General features: G+C 40.1%; 1 protein-coding gene across 1 annotated transcript; it reads left to right on the forward strand.

Annotated features, from left to right (window-relative positions):
• The first annotated feature begins 797 nt into the window (after positions 1 to 797).
• On the forward strand, positions 798 to 1,307 carry LOC131250609 (hydroxyproline O-arabinosyltransferase 3-like). Its single transcript, XM_058250896.1, has 2 exons — positions 798 to 1,197; positions 1,303 to 1,307. Exons 1-2 carry the CDS (start codon positions 798 to 800, stop codon positions 1,305 to 1,307), a joined length of 405 nt encoding a protein of 134 aa, XP_058106879.1.
• The last annotated feature ends 23,801 nt before the right edge of the window (positions 1,308 to 25,108 follow it).

A 25,108-nucleotide genomic window follows, 5' to 3' on the forward strand; every position in this document is an offset into this window, starting at 1 on the left:
GGACCCCACACAGTTTACTCAGTACGCTAAGGGTACTGAGTAACTCAGTGCGCAATCCGCTTCCGCTCAATTGTAGAACCTATCCTCACGAAGTTACAGTCCACTGAATATTTTTGGATATTTTTCATTTTAACCGTCGAATAAATGTCCACTATTCTGATGGTTAAGAAATCAAATAAATGTAGATTTTTGTTCATGAAACATATAAACTTGTAGCATATTGATTGGTTTCTTTTGAATTTTTGGTATGCCACGTATGAAATTGCTAAGTAATTCATAAGTGCCTGTGTATCACCCATCATCCTCTTCCAGAGTACCACAGGAGACATTTTTAAAATTCTGCAAAACAGTTGCAACAACGCTGATTTGAAACTCTCTTTCTCAACTACAGTTCTTCAACGGCTGGTAGATCATAAATGGCTTCCATTTCTCAACGTAAGAGTTTCACATCTTTGCTGGTACTTTTCGTCCTTTTATTCTAAAATTTGGGGATTTTTTTTTTATCTCTTTTTCCAATCGTTGTAAATTACTGAAAAGTCGTTGCATGAATCGCAGCCGAATCTCTCTGATCTATCGGTATGCGACTCTAAATTGCTTTTTTGATTTTCATGCTCAGAAACGCGCATTTTCTTTTTAATTACAGTTGCGGTTTCATGTTGGTGGCATTACTTTCTTCTGAGAACGGATTGGTAATTTGGAAATTCTCTAACTGTTGATAGGTCTGTGGTCGGCGTCCATTGCCGAAAAGCAAATTGGGTGGGTTTGGTTGAGAATCTGTGATGATCAGACCAAAAAGCATGGGCCGGGCTTCGTTGCTCTTTCTCCTCCTCCTCGCATTTGGGTTCTGCTTCGTGACATATAACTTCTTGACTATGATCATCCACAACAGAACCAACAATTTGCAGAACAATATGGTCGACAGTCTGGATGGATTGTCATCGTCGTTCGATCCTGTCGTTAAGATGGTAGACAATGTGAAGATCTCGAAGGGTGGAAAGTTACCTTTCCATGTCGCGGTTACGGCGACGGATGCTCCGTACAGTAAATGGCAATGCCGGATAATGTATTATTGGTATAAGAAGGTGAAGGATTTGCCTGGATCTGAGATGGGTGGTTTTACGAGGGTTCTTCATTCGGGAATGGCCGACGATCTGATGGATGAGATCCCAACGTTCGTCGTCGATCCTCTACCGGCAGGTATGGATCGGGTGAGGATTTTTCCCATTTTTGAAGTTGATTCTTTTCATCCTTTCTTTTATCTATTTTCTTTGTTTCATCTGTCTCAGTGATTTATTCATGCAGTTTGAATACACAATTATCTCTGTCATTTTGAAGTTTTGAGAGTTGATGTAATATGCAATTTTATCTGAGCTAAATAGATTTTTTTTCTGAGCAAATAACCATTCAGTGTGTCCCAGACCTTCCTGTAATCCTGATATCTCATATGATGGGCTCCTACTTGAATGGTGGTTATGGGCCTTGTGGCATAAGAATCTTGCCCCATCAGAAGATTCTTCCCCAATCGCTGGTGGATGCGAATTGGCTGCGTCCCCGGCCATAGGAAGTTCCTGTGGGAAGCTGTTTGAGGTCCACAGAGATGCCCGTGATAAATCAACTCCGTCCATCCATCAGTTTCTAAACATCACAATATGGCAGGAATCCAAAAATAAGGAAGATCAAAAACTCAGGTGGGCAACACCACATGAAACAGTGATAACGGAAACGTTCACTGTCGAAGCCTCCCTGAAGCTGACCATAATGTTTATATGCCATCCAAACCGTTCATAGGGTTATTACCACATAGATAAGCTGTAGGAACAAATATCATTCTGATACAAAACTTATGTGGCCCCAACAAAGTTTCCAATGGTGGGCATTCAATCCCCTCTGTTTTGTGTGTTATGACCCACTTGAGTTTTGTACTTGCCTGATTTTTGGACTCTCTTTTTTATTTCTTTTTCTTTTTTCCTTTTGGAAGTTAAAACAAGAAAATTTTCACCAACCAAGCAGGCCACTAACGGTCAAATTTCATGAGATTAACCAATGGGAAAGAAGATGAAAGAGGGGGAAAACAAAATGATGTCAGGAGCATCACCAATCTAAGAAAATACCTGGGTCTGGACCTATGGAGACAAAACAAGTGAATGATGCACAGACAGGCAATAGCGAGTTAGCTGACTCTGTAGACAAACGTACTTTCCAATCACGGAGGAAGAAAATGTGTTCACAAGTACAGAAACTATGTGGTCACTCATCCAATAGACGGGCCCAAAAAGAAGATGAATCTAACTCTTACGTATAAGATTATATGTCTAAAAATGACTTCCTTAGAAAAGATCTTGGAATTAAAAATGCAATTATTTTTCTTTCTCCAAACATGCCGTGCAAGGGCTGGAAAGGAAAGTCTACTAAGGCAGTTAGAAATTTGACCAGTGAGTTAGCTGACTTTGTGGACAAGCAAACTTTTCCATCCCAGAGAAAGAAAGTGTGTTCACAAGTACAGAAACTGTGTGGTCATTCATGGAATAGATGGGCCGAAAAGGAAGATGATTCTAACTCTTACATATAAGATTATATGTCTATATCTCTAAAGATGACTTCCTTTGGAAAGATTTTGGAATTAAAAATGCAACTATTCTTCTTTCTCCAAATATGCCATGCAAGGGTTGGGAAGGAAAGTCTACTAAGGTAGTTAGAAATTTGATCAATATGTTGTATTTGATGTCTTAAATCGAGTCAGATAGAGGGTTTGTCGATGCCATCGACAGCTTGTTCGATGTCACCTTCAATGATATTGAACAGTTCTCAATCCCATCGATATTTTCTGGATTTTCTTCAGTTGGTTGCTGGACTAATTGGGCACTTTTTCGATGCCATCGATAGGGATTTGATGCCATCAATAATTCTGCGCCGATTATTGCAAAACTGCAAAATTGCAGGATTTATTTCTGATTTCGCTTGGGATTCTTTCCAAGGCTATTATATGGGTGTAAATGTTTACTCCCCAAGTATAGGGTTGTGATGTAGTAATAAACTCGGTAAGACTGAGGTCGAATCCCAAGGGACTGATACCTGTACGTTATCTGAAACTAACTAGAACTAGAACTGGACTAAGATGTAATCTAAATCAAATAGAATTTAAGGAATAATTGTGGAATAATTATCGAAAACTTAAACAATTCAGGGAAGGGAAACTGGGGATTCAGAGGATCCACTTGTAGAGATCAGGGAGATCTTATGCCATCACCATGAAAATTAAACTGAACTTTTTTTAATATAGTTTTAAAGAGATGAAAGGTATATGAATTAGAATGGATTCCATCATCAAACCATACCCAGGAGGCAAAGCAACCAACAGAATTAAACTAATTACCAACCACTCAACAATGCATGAAGGTTAGGAAGGATACCGTCATCCAACCATGCCCATGAGACGATGGTGAACAACAGGGCTTCCTGACGTCATAAACATCAAAAGGAGAGAGAAATACTCAAAGCCATCGCAGATCTATTGTAATTTCAGTCACAACAAACCATTAAAACAAACTGAAAGTATTCCTCTTAATTAAACTAAAATCAACATCAATCAGTCTAGCATAAATCAAAGGCATAGAGTCGGTCCCATCACGCCACAAGCTTCCCCTCTTAGCCCCAGCTAAGAGGTTTAGCCACACATAAACATGATAAGGCTAAATCTCAAAAAGAAAAGAAAGGAAGAAGAAGAAAACAAACAAAGAATAGGAAAAACAAACAAACTCTCTCTCCTGTGCTTCACGTCCTAGCTGTCCCCCAAAACTCCCCCTTCTCCAGCTCTCCTAGGACGTTTTTATAGCTACTAGGGCCGGTGGAGAAGCTGTCGCAGCAGCTACACACGCGCAACGAAAGTTTTTTCGCAGCAAACTTCGGAGCCTTCAAACTTGCCACTTTCCTCGCTCAATTTTCAAAGAAACACCATCCCTTAGGATGTTTTTGAGTGTTCTACATGATGGACGATTCAGATTTACCATATGATGAAAGATGGTGGGCTACAACCGCCTGGAAATCTGGATTTTTGTGGATGTGCGAAAGCTTCCGCACCTCTTCGCTGTCGTGATCGGTGGGCTCCACAGAGGTATTTTTGGAGAAATCCACTCCGTCCATTGGATTCAGGACGAAATTTCAGTCAAGAATGGATGGTTTTGAATGTCCATTCACGAGTCCCAGAGAAGAAATCATGCCAAAAATCATTTTAAATGTCGCAGGACCGCCTGTTTGTAGCCTCTATATCGCGCACATGTGCACGCATGAGTGTAAAATTTTAGTAAGGTTTTGTAGTATTCGAGGCCCTCTACACGATGGACGGCTTGGATCATCCGAAAAGTTACTCTATGGGGCCCACTAGCGTCCGCAAAACGGACGCCGTCCGTCCATTACGCAGCGCGAAAACGGCTGCTGCCGTTTTTAGAAACAGATACGGGTCAGCGCCTGCTGACTCGGTTCGATGCGCGACGGGAGTGCATAGTACCATGCACTTGCAAAGACAGATGGGGTCCACTATGATGTATATGTACAATCCGATCCATCCATTTATTTTGTCAGCTCATTTAATGAGTTGAGCCCAAGATTGAAGCATTTTCAGATACCAGGCGGGCCCCAAATCACTAATTTATGGGCTGATCTGTCCGTTGGGCCACTTCCAGAGGGATTCATTGGCTGAAATTTGACGTGTATGGTTAGTTTTTGGTCCTCGAGCCATGTATAAAGTTTCGAGCCAATCGGATGGCGAGAACCCTGTGATCTTGTATTCTGCGCCAGTTTCGGGCCTCTTTAACGTGAACGGCTTTATTTCCTCGAATCCCTGGTGTGTAATTCCGTCGAACTTGGTCCCCTGGAGTCCGTCCCTTGCCTTGGTGCATTCTGAACGTTAAATCCGTGCTTTTAGCATCCCGATCCAGTCCAAGCTCGCAATTACACCTTACAATACAAACATGATTAAAATGGGCTATTAAACGGTACCATATTCATAAATCCAGGCAATAAGTGGGTCTGATATGCAATATTTGACCCTCAACAGTAAACAGGATTGGGAGGTATTCTAAGGATTTCCAAATAGTCATAGGGTTTCAAAGGGTGTAGAAAGGGTGAGATTCGAGGTTGTTCTAATCGGGTAAGCTCTTTCTCTTTGTAATTTCTGTTTACATAGTAATCATTTGTCGCTTTGTGTTGTGGTTTTTTCTCGAAATGATTTTTTCATATTAAATCGTTGTGTTCTTCCCCCCTTTTGCCTGGTGCTATTAGATTGCTATCCTAGATTCATCTCTGTGTGCTTCCGCGGTTCCCCCAACAGGTGGTATCAAAGCTAATGTTGAGGAGCAGGCTTGAATCTGAAGGATTAGTCACAATGGGAAACACTATGTATGATATTAAGAAGTATTGAGGGAAATATAATTTTGAATTATGGAAGGTTAAGATGATTAGACTATTAAATAAGCAAGGTGAAGATAAGGCTCATGAGGAGTGACCACCGTCTATGAGTGACGAAGACTGTAATACTCTTGATAAAAACGCCTTATCCTTTATCCATCTGTGTCTCACAGATGAGGTCCTCTACAACGTCTTGATAGAGAAAACCACGGTGACTTTGTGGGCAAAGTTAGAAGACTTTTATGCTAAAAAGTCCACTAAGAATCTCCTACACTTGAAGCTACAATTGTTCAACTTTAGAATGGCAGAAGGCAGAGATGTGGAGGCCCACATCAGTAGTTTTAATAAATTAATTTGTAAGTTGTTGGACATGGATGAAGTAGTCAAAGATGAAGCTCAGGCATGAATCATTCAAGGAATCATTGTGCACTAATAATAAGTCCTTGAGTGTGGACACTGTTATCTCATCCCTTCAAGGGAAGGTCATGAGAAAGATAAACGGTCGCATAGGGACATCTTTTGATGCACTGCTTATGAGAGGCAAAAATACTGAGCGAGGTATGGGATTTTTAAGACCTAGATCCAAATTTAAGGGCAAAGGGTAAAGGAAAATTAAAATGCTGGAAATATGTGATGACTGGATACATGAAGAAGGATTGTACAAATCCTAAAGCAATTAAAGAAAACTCAGAGGTTTCTTTCAAGCAGGCTAATATTGTCACATCTAATGAAGAGACAAACACATGTGAGATGTTATCTATGTCTATAATCGAACACTTGTACGATGATCATATTGATGAGTGAATCCTTAACACAGGAGCTTCATATTACATGACTCCTCATCGAAGTTGGTTCGCCAGTTACAGAGAGTGCAATGGTGGATATGGGGGCTATCGCTTGAGGTTTCCGGTCTTAATGGTGTCCTTAAAGTTTCAAAAGGGGCACTTATAGTTATAAGAGCGCAGAGGCATGAAAACCTTTACTGGAGTGGCAGTGACTGTTACGGATTCCACATCTGCATGTATGTGACATGCTTGTATGAGCCACATGAGTGAATGGGGCATGAAGGTACTTTCTGATCGATGTTTGATTCTAGATTTTAAGAATTCTGATTTAGATATATGTGAGAATTGTAAATATGGTAAACAATCTAAATTATCATTTAAATCTAGAAAACATGTATATAAGGGACTGCTTGATTATGTGCACTTTAACATATGGGGGTTATCGCTTGAGGTTTCCATTGGAGAGTCGTCATGATTTTTCTCATTCATTGAAACTACTCCTGAAAAGTTTGGGTTTACTTCATGAAACGTAAATTCAAAGTTTTCACCGTATTAAGACAATAGAAGGCAATGGTGGAAAAACAATCAAGGAAAAAAATAAAGGTTTTAAGGACTGAAAATGGTGGAGAATTTACTTCCACTGAGTTTAATGAATATTGCAAAGATGAAGGGATCATTAGGCACAACACAGCGCGCCACACGCCCGAACAAAACTGTGTAGCTGAACGGATGAATCAGACTCTCTTGGAGAGGACCCGATGCATGTTAAGTAATGCTGGGTTGGGTAAGGACCTATGGAGTGAGGCCATTAACATGGCTTGCTATTTGGTGATTCGGTCCCCTTCTACAGCAATTGAATGTGAAATTCCAAAGGAATTATAGAGTGGTCATAAGATGGACTACTTAGATTTGTGTATATTTGGTTGTGAAGCTTACTCTCATGTATCGTCAGTTAAGAGAGACAAGCTACACTATAGAGCCAAAAAGTATATATTTGTTGGCTATGATGTTGGTGTGAAAGGTTACAGGCTATTCGACAAGGTCACACATAAGGTCACTACTAGCCGTGACGTCAAATTCGATGAAAGCTCGTTATTCTGCAAGAATGATTAAGAGGAGCAAGATAAACTAGAAAAGTTGATCATAGACATCTAGATTGACATGGATGATACTCAAACAGACAAAGATGCATAGACAAAGGTACAGGAATAGGTGGAGTAGCCACCGATGAGAAGAAACTCACCACGAGATCGAAGGTTACCAGCAAGATACGAGGATAACTCTAATATTGTATATGACCTCATTACAGATGAGGGGGACCCTTCTACTATTTAGGAGACTCTTGATGAGCCTGATGCAGAAAAGTGGAAGGTGACTATGGACGATAAGATGGACTCTTTGTACAAGAACTACACATGGGAGCTGGTGGAGCTTTCAGTGAGTTGAAAAGAGATCAGATGCCAGTGATTATTTAAAAAGAAACATGATATATACAAACCGAGGCTGGTAGTGATGGGGTATGCTCAGAGAGAAGGAATCGACTTCACAAAGATATTCACGGCGATGGTTAAGTGTCTATCAAATTCGCGTTGATGCCATTTGCCTAATAAGATCTCGAGCTAGAACAGATGGATGTCAAGACTGCATTCCTACACGGGGAGTTGGAAGAACAGATTTACATAAAGCAACTAGAGGGCTACGAAGTTAAAAGGGCGGAGAACAAGGTTTGCAGGTTAATGAGGTCGTTGTATGGCATGAAATAGTCACCTGGGCAGTGGTATAAAGAATTTAATTCTTTCATGTTGAGTCAGAAATTTACTCGGAGTGAATACGATCTTTGTGTCTATTACAAGACATTGAGTGATGAAAAATTCATCATCCTAGTATTGTATATCGATGATATGCTGATTGTCAGTCAAGATATGTCTTAAATCGACGTACTGAAGACTTAATTATTAAGGACATCCGAGATGAAAGATCTAGCAGCTGTAAAGAGGGTTCTCGGCATAGATATTTATAGAGATAGGAAGAGGAGTAGGCTTTGGTTATCACAAGAAGAATACCTTAAAAATGTGTTGATCAAGTATGGGATGGACCAAGCAAAGCCGGTGAGCGTTCCCCACACAGCTCACTTCAAGCTTTCCTCAGAATAATATCCTAAAACAGATGAGAAAAAGCAGGATATATCTCATGTGCCTTATTCGAATGCGGTTGGCAATTTAATGTATGTCATAGTCTATACGAGACCGGATATTTCACAGGAAGTCGGTGTTGTGAGCAGATATATGTCAAACCCCAGCAAGTAACATTGCGAAGTGGTGAAATGGCTATTTCGATACATTCGAGGTACAACAGTCTACGTGTTAACTTTTGAGAAGACAAGAGTAAAGTTGGTTAGGCATGTGGATTCAGACTATGTAGGCAGTGTAGATTCTAAAAAGTCGACTTCAGGTTACTCGTTTGTACTAGTGGGTCGAGCAATTAGTTAGATGTTGAAGCTTTGGTCTATGGTGGCTCTTTCCATGACCAAAGTAGAGTATATGGCAATGGTAGAAGTGTTTAAGGAAGGTGTTTGGTTGAGAGGCATGACCAATCAGTTGGGGCTTTAGAATGAAAGCACTATGAATTTGGCTAAAATTTCTATTTATCACTCTCATGTTAAACACATTGATGTTCGTCACCACTTTAACTAATATGTTCTTGAAGAAGGAGGCATGACTCTGGAGAAGATTCACAACAACGTGAATCCGACGGACATGCTCACCAAGGTCGTTCCTATAAAGAAGTTCAAGTTTTGTGCAACTTCTTTGGACTTGGCGATGGCGTAAAAGGAAGACGGAGCATGCATGAGAAGCGTTGATGGAGCGATGATGCAAGGAAGAGATAAGAGAAGATGATAAGAAGCTACACATTTGATGATTGAAGACATGGTGGAGATTGTTGTATTTGATGTCTTAAATCGAGTCAGATACAGGGTTTGTCAATGCCATCGATAGCCTATTCGATGACATCCAACAGTTCTCGATCCCATCGATATTTTTTAGATTTTCTTTAGTTGGTTGCTGGACTAACTGGGCACTTTTTTGATGCCATCGATGGGATTAGTTCAATGTCATCTTTAGGCCTTCGATGCCATCTATAGGATTAGATTGAAGGCATCGACAGATTGTGCGCAGATTTTTTTACAAAACTACAAAATTACAGAATTTGTTTCCAATTTTGTTTGGGATTCTTTCTAAGGCTATATATATACGGGTGTAAATGGGATTGAGAGGTATTCTAAGGGTTTCCAAATAGTCCTAACATTTCAAATGGTGTAGCAAGAGTGAGATTCGAGGTTATTCGAATCGAGTAAGCTCTTTTTCTTTGTAATTTCTATTTTCATAGTGATCATCTATCGCTTTATGCCGCGGTTTTTTCCTGAAAAGGTTTTTCCATGTTAAATCATTGTGTTCTTCTCCCTTTTGCTTGGTGCTATTGGATTGATATCCTAGATTCATCTCTATGTGCTTCTGTGGTTCCCCCAACACAGTAGAGCTATCCATAATGTAGTTAACCAATTGTAGAATAGAGGGATAAGAAATGGGACAAAAAGTTTAAAGTGCAGTTTCTTTGAAATCTAATGGATGAACCTACAAAAAAAAAAAAAACAAAAAAAACAAGAGAGTAGTTAATTGATTCAAATCCATTTTGACAAAACACACAATCAGTATCATTAATAATGCTAACCACATAAAGCATGTCTTTTATTTTAATCTTCCCTAGGAATATCATCTAGGCAGTTATGGAATGCCTAGGAATAAATGCTTTGAACCATACAAAATCAATCCAAGGGGGGTCAAGATCAATAGTTCTACAAGTCCTAATAGTAGAAGCGAAGGAGAGATCCTTTGGGACAAAGAGTCCAAATAACTTTGTCATCAATCAGAATAATTTGGCACACCCTTGTTTCCTAGAAGATTCCAGCTAAAGTTAGAGAGTTTGGATAAGAGAACAACTACTCTATATCTTCGATTAGAGTATGAATAGGGATTTTGGTAACAAAGTCAAGATCATGAATAGGTTGGGTCCCAAATCAAACAAAAGGCTTATTTCTTCAAGCCAAGGATCATTCCCAACAAGATATCTGGTGTGATACTTAGCAATGTTACAAACACTAAGAATACTTTGTAGGCCCATGAAGCATTTGGGGGAATTTGAATGCGCTAAGTGAAATTAGAGTTTGACCATTCCCCATAAGATATTTGGTATGATTATTAATGTTACGGACACTAATACTTCGGTAGGCCCATGAAGCATTTGGGGGAATTTTAATCCTCCAAGTGGAATTAGAACCAATATATTTACCCTGGACCCAGATTCCCAAAAGGTTCTCATCTTTGTAGAGAATTTTCTAGAATTGCTTGAGAAGGCAATCTTTAGCAGATAATTCTAATGAAGTAATGCTAAGGCCACCTTTAATCCTGGGCTTACAAGCCTAGTTGCAACTGATGGTGTGGAATTTTGAGAAGCCCCAAAGGAAATTCCTTATGCACCTTTCTATAATGTTAAAGCAAGCTTTAGGGAGATAGAAGGCATATGACCAAAAAATGTGGAGATCCGAGAGATTATATTTTATTAACATATGTCTGCTTGCAAAGGAGAGGAGAGAAGCTTTCCAACTTCTAACCTTTCAATTCAGGTTGTCAATCAAAGGTTGGTAATCCCTAATATGAAGTTTGGCGGAAAAAAAGAAGAAGAGGTACCCAAGATATCTAATGGGAATCTTACCCTCATAGATGTTCAGAATGCCTTTAATTGCATCTTTGCAATGATAAGAACCAAAGATTAATAAAACATTCTTTTGGAAGTTAACCTCAAGACCAAAATGATCGAAAAGTTGGTGAAAAGATTTCTCATATTATAAGTAAAGAGATGATCTGCACTTGCAAAGATCATAAGGTCATTAGCATATAGAAGATGGGAGATAGCAGTAGATCCAGCCATGAAGGGGGTCCCAATTAATCTGTTATTACAACATTTCTTTAGGAGAGCTGAGAATATCTCCATGACAGTGGTAAATAAAAATAGAGATAGGGGGTCTCCTTGACAAAGGCCCTTATTGTTCCAAAAAAATCTACAAACCTCCTCATTAATAATAATTGAAAAAGATAAAGAAGAGATGTAGGCATGGATCCAATTAATCTAAACATCCATGAAATTAATGACACGAAGGGCCTCAATAAGGAAATCCCAGCAGATGGAGTCAAAATCCTTTTTAAGATTAACTTTTACACACATTGTGGACCTCCATCAAGATGAATACCTCGAATGAGATCATGCCTGAGTATTGAGAAAAATGTTATTTAAAATGTTGTGCCTAGGGTGTGGCTAATAATTGTAGGCATAACCACCTTCATTCTATTAACCATAATTCTGGATATGCTCGTGTATATCTCATAAGTTAAGGAAATTGGTCTCAGATTAGTTGGGGACTCACAATTTTCTATTTTTGGGACCAATGTGATGAGCATGTTGTTTAGCTATTTAAGATTTTTTACAATTGAAAAAAAATCTAATCATAGCATCACAGACATCTTTTCCAATAATGGGCCAACAAACCTTATAAAAATGGGCATTAAATCGATCAGGTCTAGGGGCCTTATTAGGATTAACTAATTTTTCTACAACCTCAATTTCAGAGTTGGTTATTATCTTACCAAGCTCATCACATTGATTCTAAGAATATTATCAATGAGTCCCAAGTCGATGTGAGGGCGATTTTCCTGATTACCAGTGATAATATTCTTAAAATGGTCAACAATTATACATTTTATCTCATTTTAATTTTCAATAAAGGTGCCATCCTTGTCTGTAATTTTTTAGATCTTAGAAGATGCATGCTTACTCTTGATAGAGGCATAAAAGAATTTAGAATTGGTGTCATTGAGGTTCATCTTAAATTCTCTAGCCTTTTGCCTTAACATGGAAAGATCCATAGATTGTAGCTTATCTAGTTTCTCTATAGATACTCTCTCGATTTCAATATTGGTGAAAGATGGATCCGACTGAATACATAACTGGATAGTCTCAAGGTCATCCTTACCTATCATGCCCCAAATTCAGAACTCGAGCACTATTACTTCCCGAGTCTCGAACTTAAGTCGGAACTGCTTCCTCCCCACTCGTCCAACTTGGTGAATGGTTAGCGAACTTCTCGAACACTAAACCTAACTCATGGTAGAGGAAATTTTTTTAAATGGTTAATCTGATTAGGTAGTTACACATTTTATACATGGTATCAACGCATATCAGGGTGCACCATAATATGGTGAACCTGTTCGACATGTCACACATAATATGGTGCACTAGCTCAACAGTAATGAAGGAAACAGTAGAAAATTCCAACAACTCTTGCATGCATTCCTAAAAAGTATAAGTCATTTATATGAGTAAACCACAGCAGTCTACTGCATGCTGGGAGTTAAACACGGTTTTTTCAGGGTGCTCCCGTAAAGACATCCGAAACAACCATATGCATATCTTCCACCAAACATTTTATTATAGGTGTTGAGGGTCGAATATTGCATATTAGACCCCAGTTATTACCCAGTTTTATGAACATGATAATGTTTAATGTTCTATTTTAATCATGTTTGTGTTACAAGATGAATTTAAGAGCTTGGACTAAAAAGGGTATTAAAAGTATAGATTTAATGCTCAAGAATCACCAAGGCAAGGGATGGATCCTAGGGGACCGAGATTGAAGAATTCACACACCAAAGATCTGAGAAAATTGAGTGATTCACGCTAAAGAGGCCTGAAAATTGTCCTGAATGCAAGATCACAGGGTTCCCACCATTCATTTGTCTCGAAACTTTATATCTGGCTTGAAGATTATAAAGTAACCGTACACGTAAAATTTCAACCATTGAATCTTTGTGGAAGTAGCCTAACAGACAGATCAGCCCATAAATCACTAATCTGGGCCCACCTAATCTTTGGATATGCTGTAATTTTGGTCTTAACCCCATAAATTAGATGAAAAAAATGATGAATGAAGCAGATTTCTCATGAACATCACAGTGGACCCCACCTTAGGTCGCGTGCGCAACAGCGCATGTAAATGCATAGTGCACCGGACCAGACTCCTGGTTAAAGTGGAGTTGACTCGACTAATCTCGCCAGCGAACGGACATTTGTCCGCTGTGGTGGGTTGTGGCCTACCTCCGTTGATCATCTTGATAACCTGAACCATCCATTTGATCCAGAGCGTGGGGCCGACCATGGCCATGGTGACCTTCTAAACCATGCACGCAATCGTACGAATACCACTTCAAACGCAAGATGAACGACAAGAAGATTTGATCCCTTGGGCCGCACCACACTCGAGCGAAAGTGTCCATTCCTAACTGAAATTTCAACATGATTCTAATGAATGGGGTGGATTTCTCCGAAATTATCACTGTGGGGCCCACCAAGCGTCCCAGCGCAGGTACGTGCATCAGTTACGCACATCCACAACCCAGATGCGTTCAAAACTTCCCCATGGAGCAACCAACCACCACCAAGGAGCCTTAATGGGACAGATCACTCGATCAGATCCCCTTTATGCCAAACACGGGTCAAAACACAAGACCCTTTGCATTTTTGCTGCGAAAGCCTATTGCTGCGTAAAGGCTATGCACATCACCAACTTCCACTACCCAACCGACCTCCCTTAGCTATAAAAGGAGGAGAGAGAGAGAGAGAGAGAGAGAGAGAGAGAGGATCATCTTTGGACGTGGAAGAATAGAGAGAGAGAGAGAGGATCATCTTTGGACGTGGAAGAATAGAGAGAGAGATAGAGATCATGGACGGCAGCCAGGAGTTTGCTTCTCCTTCTTCTTTCTTCTTCAGTTTTTCTTTTATGTTTTCCTAAGATTTTAGTTCAGTCATGTCTGGCTAAACCTCTTAGCTAGGGCTAAGAGGTGAAGCTTGTAGCATGACGGGTTGTTTTCTATACTTTGATTCATGTTTTAGTTGAACTATCTTTAATTCTAGTTTGATTATAAGGAATTTTTTTAGTTTTTAATGGTTTGTTGTGACTTAAATTACAATGGATCTGCGATAACTTTGAGCATGTCTTTGCATTATTCTGAGTATGAAATTAGGAACCCTGTTGTTCACCATTGCCCCTTGGACATGGTTGGATGATGGAATCCTTCTAATCTTCATAATTATCTCAGAGTATTTGTGGATTGGTAAATTCTGTTGTTTGCTTTGTCTCATGAACATGGTTTTGTGATGGAATCAATGCTAGTTCTCATACCTCTCATCTATTGAGGACTAGATCAAAGGAAGTTCATAGTTAATTTTTAATGACATATCTTCCAACTGGATGAAGATATGATTTTGATTCCAGTTGTGTTCGTGAATCAAGCATAGATCTCCCCGATCTCTACAAGTGGATCCTTAGAAACCCTAGTTTTCCACCTTTGAATTTTACAAGTTTTAGTTCAATAATTCACAATTATTCTCTTAAAATTTCTTGATTTAGATTATATCTTCATCTAGTTCTAGTTCTGGTTACTTTTAGATTACGTACAAGGTTCAGTCCCTGTGGATTCGACCTCAGTCTTACCGAGATTATTACTACATCGCAACCCTATACTTGGGGTGGTGAACAATAGGTGAGCATGTTATCAATCAAGTATGTTATTTAAGATAGACGGGTTATCATGAACATATCATCAATGTTAGACATACTACTCGAGCGACCATGAATCATGAGATTAGCCAACCATCTCGTATAAAATATTTAAATTTCATATTTTACTATAGGGCATACAATATAAAAGGAATGACAAAGCTGGTGCGTGTAGTCGGGATGATAGTACGCGGTATTGCAAGCCTTGAGGTCTATCACATGGGACTTTTATCCAAACCAGCCCCATACCTGATTTGGATAGCTAGACTCAATGTAGTAAACTCCTAATCTTAGGTTAGTCCCATACTAACCAAAATCGTTGCCATTGCGAAGGTGCACGTAATGATTTATTTGTGTACCACTAGGCAAAGTGGATAGTGGATGAATAAATGCATGAGTTAAATGCTGAATAGCCCTCATCTCTACTAGTACATCTCCATACCATATGATACATCTCTACTAAGAATCAAAGCATACCATGTATGCACAACCCATGTGTAAACCCATGAAATGCTCAACATCCCTCATCTCTACTAATACATCTCCATACCATATGATACATCTCCACCAAGAAATCACAACATACCATGCATGTGCAACCTAACATCATCAGACAAGAGTGGGACGCATTTCCAAAAAGAAAAGTATTGAGTGCATCAACCCCTACCCATCTAACCATCAGCTTAACAATGGGGGACCTTAATTTGTTTCGCCATACCTGGCCTCAGCAATCGGAATACCACTCATCTCGACTTGGCACACGATGGTAGATAGGCTCGTCACACCTCTTTCCTTCCCAGTCTCGACAGTGGAAAGGACTCTTGCACCCATCCTACTGTTCTCAGCCCCACTCGACACCCGATGGAAGAGGACCCGATTGGCCAATCTTAGTAGGTTCATTGGAGGATAGGCGTCTCCAATATCGGGATCTAAGCCCGAGGTGGCCATAGCGCACCTTTCTAAAACCTTCTCAATAATATCACACTTGGGCCATCAGGCCTCAAAACAACCATCTCACTAAACCAACCATCATGAGGCCACCACACAAAACATCCACTCATGAAATATGTCACCATTAAAGCCCATACAACCAAGTACATGAACACAAAGGCAAATACATACCCCAACTCCTCTGAACTTTCATCCAGGCATAAGGACCAACATGAGGGCCCAAACATAGTACATCGATGCATCTCATCCAATCATATGGACCAACACAAGGGTCCAGATCAAAATAATATCCAAAATCCCATAACTCCTATGGATGTCGCCTAGGTACATGGACCAACTCGTGGGCTCCAATTTCATGATGTCCTCATGCATGCATATAAAATGGATGCTCATGAATCAACTATGTATTAAACTATCAAGTTGATGTCAACATAACGAGGGTAGTATAAATCAAATTGACAAGCTACGGCACACAGATGCTTAATAATAGACCCTCGAGTCATAGCCCATTTTCCATGGCAACGTCCATTTGGACCCTTGATCTATTCTTGATATGGATTAGATCATGGCCCTAATATCCATAAGCAATGGGCCTTAACTCATGCCTAACTACGATCTAATTGTCAATCTATAATCAGTCTTACGAGACCCAACAATGTGTATAGGCTACACGATGCATGCCATAAACATTTGTGTGAGCTACACATCAGACCATTATTCTTCACTACATATCACATGCCATATACTTTTATCATGAATTACATGCCACCATCATGCCTTCATCATTCATCAAATTACATGTCATCACACATCTTCCATACATCTCATACCCTTTTAGGCTTTACTTAACAATAGTGTCAATTGGCCAAATAGACCAGCAACCCAGCAAAAATCAAAACATCCTTCCCTTGACCATGGAAGCGGGCTCACCTGGCCTCTTATCCAACGGTTACTGTTAACCAGCTTACATCCCAAGTTCCATGGACAAGTAGACTTTAACAAGCCCAAGGCACTAGGCCCAACACAAGAATAGCCAATATGACGCAAAGATCTATACATTTAAGTGTCCTCAATAGCACACTGAGGCCCCACACCTCTTGTGAATACTTAACAGATGGCCACCGGGGTTCGCAGAGCATGCACATACATAATGTGCATAGGTTATGGTGGTACACAAGTTTTCACATGTATCATTGTTATCGTAGATATCATTTAACATCAAATTCATCCTCATAACATGTATCACGCAAGCATGTGCATGGAGCACATAACATACATGGTTCACATGCATCATCAATATCATGGCCATCATCGAACACTACATCATACCTGCCATAGGCATTAGGTGTCTATCATGCACGAGGTTATCTTTACATTCACCAACATCATTTATTTATCATCATCTAGGAATCAAGTAAAACATGGTTATCTTATCCATGTTATCATCATGACAATCAACACATGCATTATTATCACTTGGATATCATGCATGGTTGTCATATGTATGTCACTACCACAACCATCACCCCATGCATTCATTATCATATCATTTTTAGCATGCATGCTACCACAACCAGTCCATCCACAATCAAATTACATTAAATATAAACAACATCATTAATACTAGTTAGCCACTATCAATTTAACAAGACTATAATCACCATCATTTAAATCGTACCGATCCTTATCATGTTACCACACATGCATCATCATCTCAACCATTAATAGGTGTGTCCCACTAAGGTGTGACTCTCACATTGACCATAGCCTATGTGCGAGGCATATGGTCCTATAGGTCAAGCGTGAGTCCCACATGGTGAACCAATAGGCCAACTCAAAGGCATAAACTTCTAACCACAAGGCTTTCAATGTTGTGTATCTAATTCCACAACTAAGTGGGCCCCACACATTGTACCATCAACTAGAAAAAATGCACAATCTCAAACATAAGGATAACATGCTAACAACTTTCATGTCATACATCATATTGGGCCTACTAGCCACATACACAAGGAAACCAAGAAAAAGCCCAATTATCTAGTTTATATATTATAAAATAGGCATCGTTAAGTGTGGTCCACTTGACTAGAGGTAGTGTGCAAGGCACGCTACCTAATAGGCAATGGGCTTGCCCAACGGCTCAAGGAAGGTTACCATGGTGGGCTTCTGACTCCCCAACGATTTCTCTTAGTGTTGGGCCCGCTTGGGCCTTTGGGTTACCTCATTTAGATGGGCCCAAGGCCGCATAGACTTATGAGAAACAAATGGGTAGCAAGAACTGTCCACTACACATTTCACAAGTTAGATAACACCCATTCCCAAAACATGTCAGGTAATCCTCATTAGATGAAGGTTAAGACTCATACAAGATAGCCCACCTTAGATGGCCCAACTAAGGTTTTTGGCCCACTGACACTTGGGAGTTCTTTTTCAGAATTTAGATGTTGCATTAAATGCTTTGAGAAGGTAGTAGACCCCAATGATGTGGCCCACATGAATTCTACATCAAACAGACTTTTAGTGCAAGGTTGGTTTTGGGTCATTTTCAAGTAAGATTCATAATCATGCGGGGCCCGCATCTAGTAAAAGAAAATAGCCCCCTGGAAGATATATGTATGAGCTTTAAAAACTATAAGGCGGACCTCATTAGTTGAGTATATGCAATTTTTGGTGATGGCCCAAACATGGGTAGTTGGAGAAAATGTGCAAGAAACACAATACAGAATTAGTTTTAACCCAATTTTGAGTATGTCCCATGATCATGAGGGGTCACCTTTCAGTGTGCCGTTAGGTGCCCTTAGTAATACTATATGTGTAATTCAAAAATATAAGCTAGGACCAACAGGTTATGCACACATAATATTTGGTATAGGGCTAAAGATGTGTTTTAATTTTCTACACAACCATGCCTGGCCCCATTTTGGGACCCACTCCCTGATCATGTGGGGTCTAATTTAGCCTAAGTAAAATATTATTTATCTATTCATTGGTATAGGTTAAAGGTTACAAGTGGTGGTCCATACATATCTTGTGCGTGGGGTCCACTATAAAGGACCAAAGTTTGTACAAAACACAAATAATTAGACAGTTCTCGGGAATGGGGTCTGTCACAACTTTGCGCTCACTTTCCAAACACTTGGAGATCATTTCTGACAAAAAGTTGGGACATCCTAGCCCACTGATATGTGGATTAAACATCCCCCATTGTCACGCCCCAAACTCGGGACCAGGTCACAAAATTCCAAGTCACCAAATCCAGTGCTGACAGCCTCCGTAGTACCCCATTCTCGGTTCCCAGCTCCATGCGCCAGGTTCCGATTCTGGGATCCTACAAGGAAGATTTTTAAGGTGAATTTTCTTTGTAAAGGAACATAATCACAAGTGTACCTAAGTCACCAAAACATCATCACGACATATCCACTAATATAATATTTGAGTACAGTGCTAAAAAGGAAATACATCATATAACAAAATTTCAAAAGACCTGGTACATGCGCCTGTCTCAATGCTGTTATGGTCTAGCATAACCTGCACGTAACGAACATGCATAAGCTTACTACGAAGCTTAGAGAGTGCGTGTATGTGCGTGCAGTGCATGTGCCAAGCATACAAATGTCAGAGTATGCGAAAATGATAGAAGGATAAACTGGCAAGTCCATAAATGATATTAGCGATACTAAGGCTATGCAATGCAAGGCCTACATGGCCGAATGTCATATGCTAAAGATGCAATGCAAGCATGCCAATCCTCAACTAGTCCACGTATCAGTCGGTTCATCACTGAAAACATCATTGAGGTCGAGTACACTCCAACACTGGCTGGCGCCCCATCACGCGCATGACCAAGTGAGTGAAACAGACCTCACTATCCACCTTGCCAGTAGTATACAAATGCCCACCCTGCTCGTCGATAGCAGACCTATTTACGAGCTGGTCAAACTCAACCTAATTTACAGCCCCGTACCCCTCGGCGGATAAGGTCACACCCTTTTTCAACAGACCATAACACAGTGGAGACGCGGCCTACTGGTATTCGACACTTGGGCACTCATGTTATCCACTCGGTCTCGACGTTGAATCATCCTACTGGTACACAAGGGTTTATGGACTTTCACCCAAGGACATCCATAGCGCCCTAATGCTAGAACATATATTTTCGGTATCCAATATGGCCACCCACGATATTACTGTGGAGGCCATAACCTTGATGTTGCTAGGGCATAAAGTGATCGTGACATACAAGATGCGAAATGCATGAGTCATACCATCTAAGTCATGCATCAAACCTATGCACACAGTGCGATTATGTGGGGCAACCCTATCTCATAGGGAGTCCCCTAAGTATCTCAACCCAATGACATATGCTATGATCAATCACCACCTATAACATGCATATAAATGATGCATATGGGCATATGTCCGGACATAATGTCATTATACTAAGCATGTTCTTAGTGTGTCCTACCAGGCGAGGTACACTGGCATGTTATCAAACATATCAAACAATAATCGGTCTTAATCGGCACATTATATATAGAGAGTGGGAACTAAACGACATGCCCCACTAGAAATATAGAAGTTTATGTGGTATGGCCCACATTAGACTAACATCAGCTTCTCATGTAGCCTACAAGGCATGAATAGAATATATATATGTGTGTGTGTGTGTGTGTGTGGAGTGACCCGGATGGACATCCACATGTACAACATGTGTGTCACTAGGCTACCAATCCATTTGGGCACATGACCCACTAATGATGTCCCAAAATAATTAAATTATCAATGACATAACTATAATTATTGTAGTAGAATGATCTGCACCATCTAATCATTGCTAATGTAAATTAAAGGTTATAGATCATTAGTTAGTCGCTATGATGTGATCATATGCTCATGACCCATCTAAGTCTTGGGATTTCATCAGTTCAGGCAAAGTATATGCTTAAATGGATTTAAAAGAACCATAGTTTCAACATTCACACACCAACTAATTTAAGGATTTGAATTTAAGATGCCAAATATAACCAAAGACTTGAGGAATCTCGATTCCAGAGATTCCAAAGTCCAAGGGATTCCAGAACTAGGGATTCCCAAGTCGAAGGGATCCCAAAACTAAGAAATCTCAAGTCCAAGAAGTTTCTACCCCCACATTACCCACGGCCCACCTGAGATCTGGATCAACTTGAGTTTTGAGCTCATGGCCTAACATGATATGATAAGACGGATGAACGAAGTGGATATGATACATACATTATGTGGGGTCCCGTGTGTGGAGGTAGCAGCCCAAGGTGACTTCCACCCTCAAGTCATTGGGCAATAACACCTAGTGACACATACCTTTTCATTTGTTTCTCTCTGTTTTTTTATATACACCATCAGTGTGGCCCCGCATAGATTTTCTACTCCATTAATCGTGTAGTCCATGTAGAGCGGGTCTAATGGGCTCTGATTTGGGTTTATTTTGACAAACAGGGACTTCATAGTGGGCCTTGGAAGATTTCAACAGCAATGATTCGTTTCGCTTATTACGGCCCACTTGAGACACGAATCTATCTCATCTTTTGGCCCTTGTCCTAAAATGACATGGAGAAGGTGGTGGATGGCATGGATTCAATATAAACATCAGAACATGATCCCACTTGTGACCCAAAATTGGCCAAGAATGGGTTACCGCCCACGTGCATGGCATTCATGCATTTTTTTCATGTTATTATCATATTCATTGTATGTTTTGCATACACTATTAATGTGGGCCCCAAGTGGATAATCTAATCCATTCACCATCCTGGCCACCTCGAATTAGGTCAAATAGACTCTAAGTAGGACTGGTTTGGATGATCAAGGACTCTGCAGCATGCCCTAGTAGGTTTCAACAAATGAGCATTACTCTCCTTAGTACGGCCCACTCGAGACTTAGATCTGCCCCAAATTTTGGCCCATAGCTTGAAATTATCTAAAGTAGATGGTGGATAGTGTGTATTAAACACATTCATCATGATGGGTTCCACGTGTGGGGACAACCCAAATGGTCTTCCACCCTCCCGTCACTAGGCAATAATACCCTGTGACATCTTTTGTTCTTTTTTTCTTTCTTCTTTTTTTTTCTACTATGTGGCGTCCACTAGTGGATAATCCATTCCGTCCATATATCGGTCAGCTCTCTATGGACCAAAGAAGTCCAATGATGGGTAGGTCCACAACCTACACACACAATAGTCAACCTTAGTAAGCTCCAACAGTGGGATATTGTTTCCCTCGGTACAATTCACTAGGAATTAAGATTTGTCTCATTTTTAGTCTCATAGCCTAAAACGACATGGGGAAGGTGGTGGATGGCGTGGATTAAATAAATACATCAAGGTGGGGTCCATGCCTACCCCCACCCCACGTCCGCATGGTTGACGTGAGGGGGTGCTCTCACTCCCACCATTGATTGTAGTGTGGTCCACCTGATGGTTGGATCGACTAGATTTTTGGGGTCCATGGCTAAAATGAGCCAGGAGATGGATGGATGATGTGGATCTAAGAAATACATCAATATGGGCCCCATGAGTGAAAACTCACTCTGAACCTCCCATGTAAAGTAAGAAATGACATGGGTAACCCAACCCTATGACCCACCTAGTATTTAGATTAGCTTCATTTTTTAGCACAACGCTTAAAATGAGAAGGGAAATCGGATGGACGGTGTGGATGATATATACATCTTGATGGGGCCTACTAGAGAAGCCAACATAATGGCTTTATAAGGTAAATAGTAACAGAGACATGTCTCTGGACATTGTTGTGTCCAGGGACACGATGCCACTACCCCTCTCGCTCTTTTGTGTTTCAACGGTGAGTTAGGGCCCACCTAGGAAATCTACTCCATCCATTTGAATGTCCAACTCATGGTGGGACTAAGAAGCTTTGGGTCACATCCATTTATAGTGTATTTTCACCATCCGGTGTGCTTACACAATCAATTGGTTTAAATAGAAATTAAACATCACGGTGGGCCATACAAGGTGGTGCACGCTATGATAGCATGCAGGACACGCTCTCCAATAGCATGGCCCACTTGTGGGTCCCACAACACCATGAGAATATAAAATAAAGGGAAGGGAATGGAATAGATCCGGCCATCGCGATGGCCCCCTGCCAATATGGGGTCCACCACATACTCAATACATGATCAAGGTAGGTCCCACCCTTATGGGCCCACCAAAATAGAGAAATCGCAAAGAAGAAGAGGATTTTGACCCTCCCATGCACTCACTTGGAATGATGGACAGTTGGATCGGCTTGAATTGACGATCAGACAGTCCACCAAGCTCCTCTCCACCCCTAACCTCCTCTAATCACTCACTTCTCTATTCTCCTACTCTTACTCTCTTGATCTTTCCTAATATTCTCACAAGCTCTCTTTCTTTTCTCTTAATCTCTCCTTAATCTTTCTTTCTTTTCTCTCTTTCTCTCTTAATCTCTCTCTAATCTTTCTAATAATTTTTTCCCTCTTAATCCCTTTCTACTCTTGCTAGGAAATGGTAAAAATGAGAGGGATTTAGGGAGTTTTTGGGGTAGAGATTTTAGGATAGGGAGGGAATAAGAGGAAGATAGAGGGGTAAAATGGGAAGAAAAAGACTAAAAGAATGATGACTGGCATAGGTAGGAGTATGGGTTACATGAGAATGACATGGGTTTGTTTGACTAATGGAGAGAGAGTGACATGAGTGATAGATGACTTGATAGATTAATGGATTAATTGATTTGACAACATGGGGATTTGTGCAAGTGGGTCCCACGTGTATTACGCGGCCCATCTCGGATTGTGCCAAAATTGTAACATCTAATCTAAAGGTTATAATGGGGTGTGTTGTGTGGCGTTGGAATTGTAACGTCCGCGCGGTTGCTTGAGTACAAGTCTCGGGGTATCATTGTACAAAAATAGGGTAACGATCAAAACTCGTTGATATGGTCCGTCGAGAACATGCCGTTGTTTAAGTAGAAGTGTACGGAAGGTCTCACGAGGTTACGGGTCTTACACCCATAGTCACACCCTTAACTACAGAGTGTGAGGCCCACCACAAGGTATCAAAGAGGCCTACATGCAATACAATTGGGTACTTAAAAAATTTTCAGTAAACAAAAAGTGCAAAGAAAATGAAATAGATACAATGGCAAGTGGGGCCCTCACATTGGTAAACCATGGATACGACACACAACAATGTCCATGGGTGTCTAGATTGGATGAACTAATAAAATATATAAATCACAGGTGGTCCCACTCCCAAGTGGGTCAATAAGAGGATGAATGTCATGGATAACATATATACAACATACACATCAAGTAGCACATGAAATGTATTGATCAAATCTCTATAATTAGATTCTTCGATAGACAATTCGAGCTAATATATGATTTTGAAATACCTCATTTAGGATATATATATATATATATATATATATATAGGTTTCCAACCATATAGGGCCTTAGATCCATTTAAACCACACACAACAATCTAAGATTTACCCTTACAAAAGAATCTTTCCGTCCAAAAATTTCTAAATTCTTCAACAATAAATCTGACCACAAAAACCATACATATGATTATTAACAAACTCAAGTAAGCCAAGGAAAAATATAAAATAGATTTGACCATTAGAATCACGGATATGGCCCACAACATATGTATCCAGAACAACCTCCAGATACATTTTCATATAAGGCCAAGCTATCAATTGTCCAAACTCTGATTAAATCATATTATACACTGTTAAAAAGATACTTTGATTTTCTATGAATCCTATGGAATATATATTTCTAATGGGATCAATAAAGGGACCAAAAGTAGGTCCGTTTTTAACAAATCGGGACCATCTGTGTACTGTTGGACAGCAGCCAACTAAAGTTGATGCCATGGATGATTGGACTGTTAGATAAATATAAAATTTGGCCCAGAGTTAGATCATATTGTGATTCATATTATTGCCAAGTTTTAACTCAGATCTTGGCATGACTGATTTTATACAATTTTTACAAGTTATTGCCCAGATTTTTTTTTTAAAAAAAAAAAGAAGAAGAAGAAGAAGAGGGGATTACATGTGAAGGGTGTGGATATAATGTTCATCAGGGTGGAGCATACTGATGTGAGCCACCTTTCTGACCATCATGGCCAGTAATACATGTACACAGGGGATCCACATTAGTGGTCGCCACACACATAAAAAATTATAAAAGGAAGAAAGAGGAGGATAATGAGGATGGAAGGAAGGGTGTAGACTCACCTTGAATGGATGGACGACTGGATGATGATGTGTG

The sequence above is a fragment of the Magnolia sinica genome, chromosome 7, assembly GCF_029962835.1.
Source record: "Magnolia sinica isolate HGM2019 chromosome 7, MsV1, whole genome shotgun sequence".
In the NCBI taxonomy this organism is placed as follows: domain Eukaryota; kingdom Viridiplantae; phylum Streptophyta; class Magnoliopsida; order Magnoliales; family Magnoliaceae; genus Magnolia; species Magnolia sinica.

What these genes read in the sequence shown, in the direction of transcription:
- LOC131250609 (XM_058250896.1), top strand. Translation starts at nt 798, where the DNA reads ATGGGCCGGGCTTCGTTGCTCTTTCTCCTCCTCCTCGCATTTGGGTTC.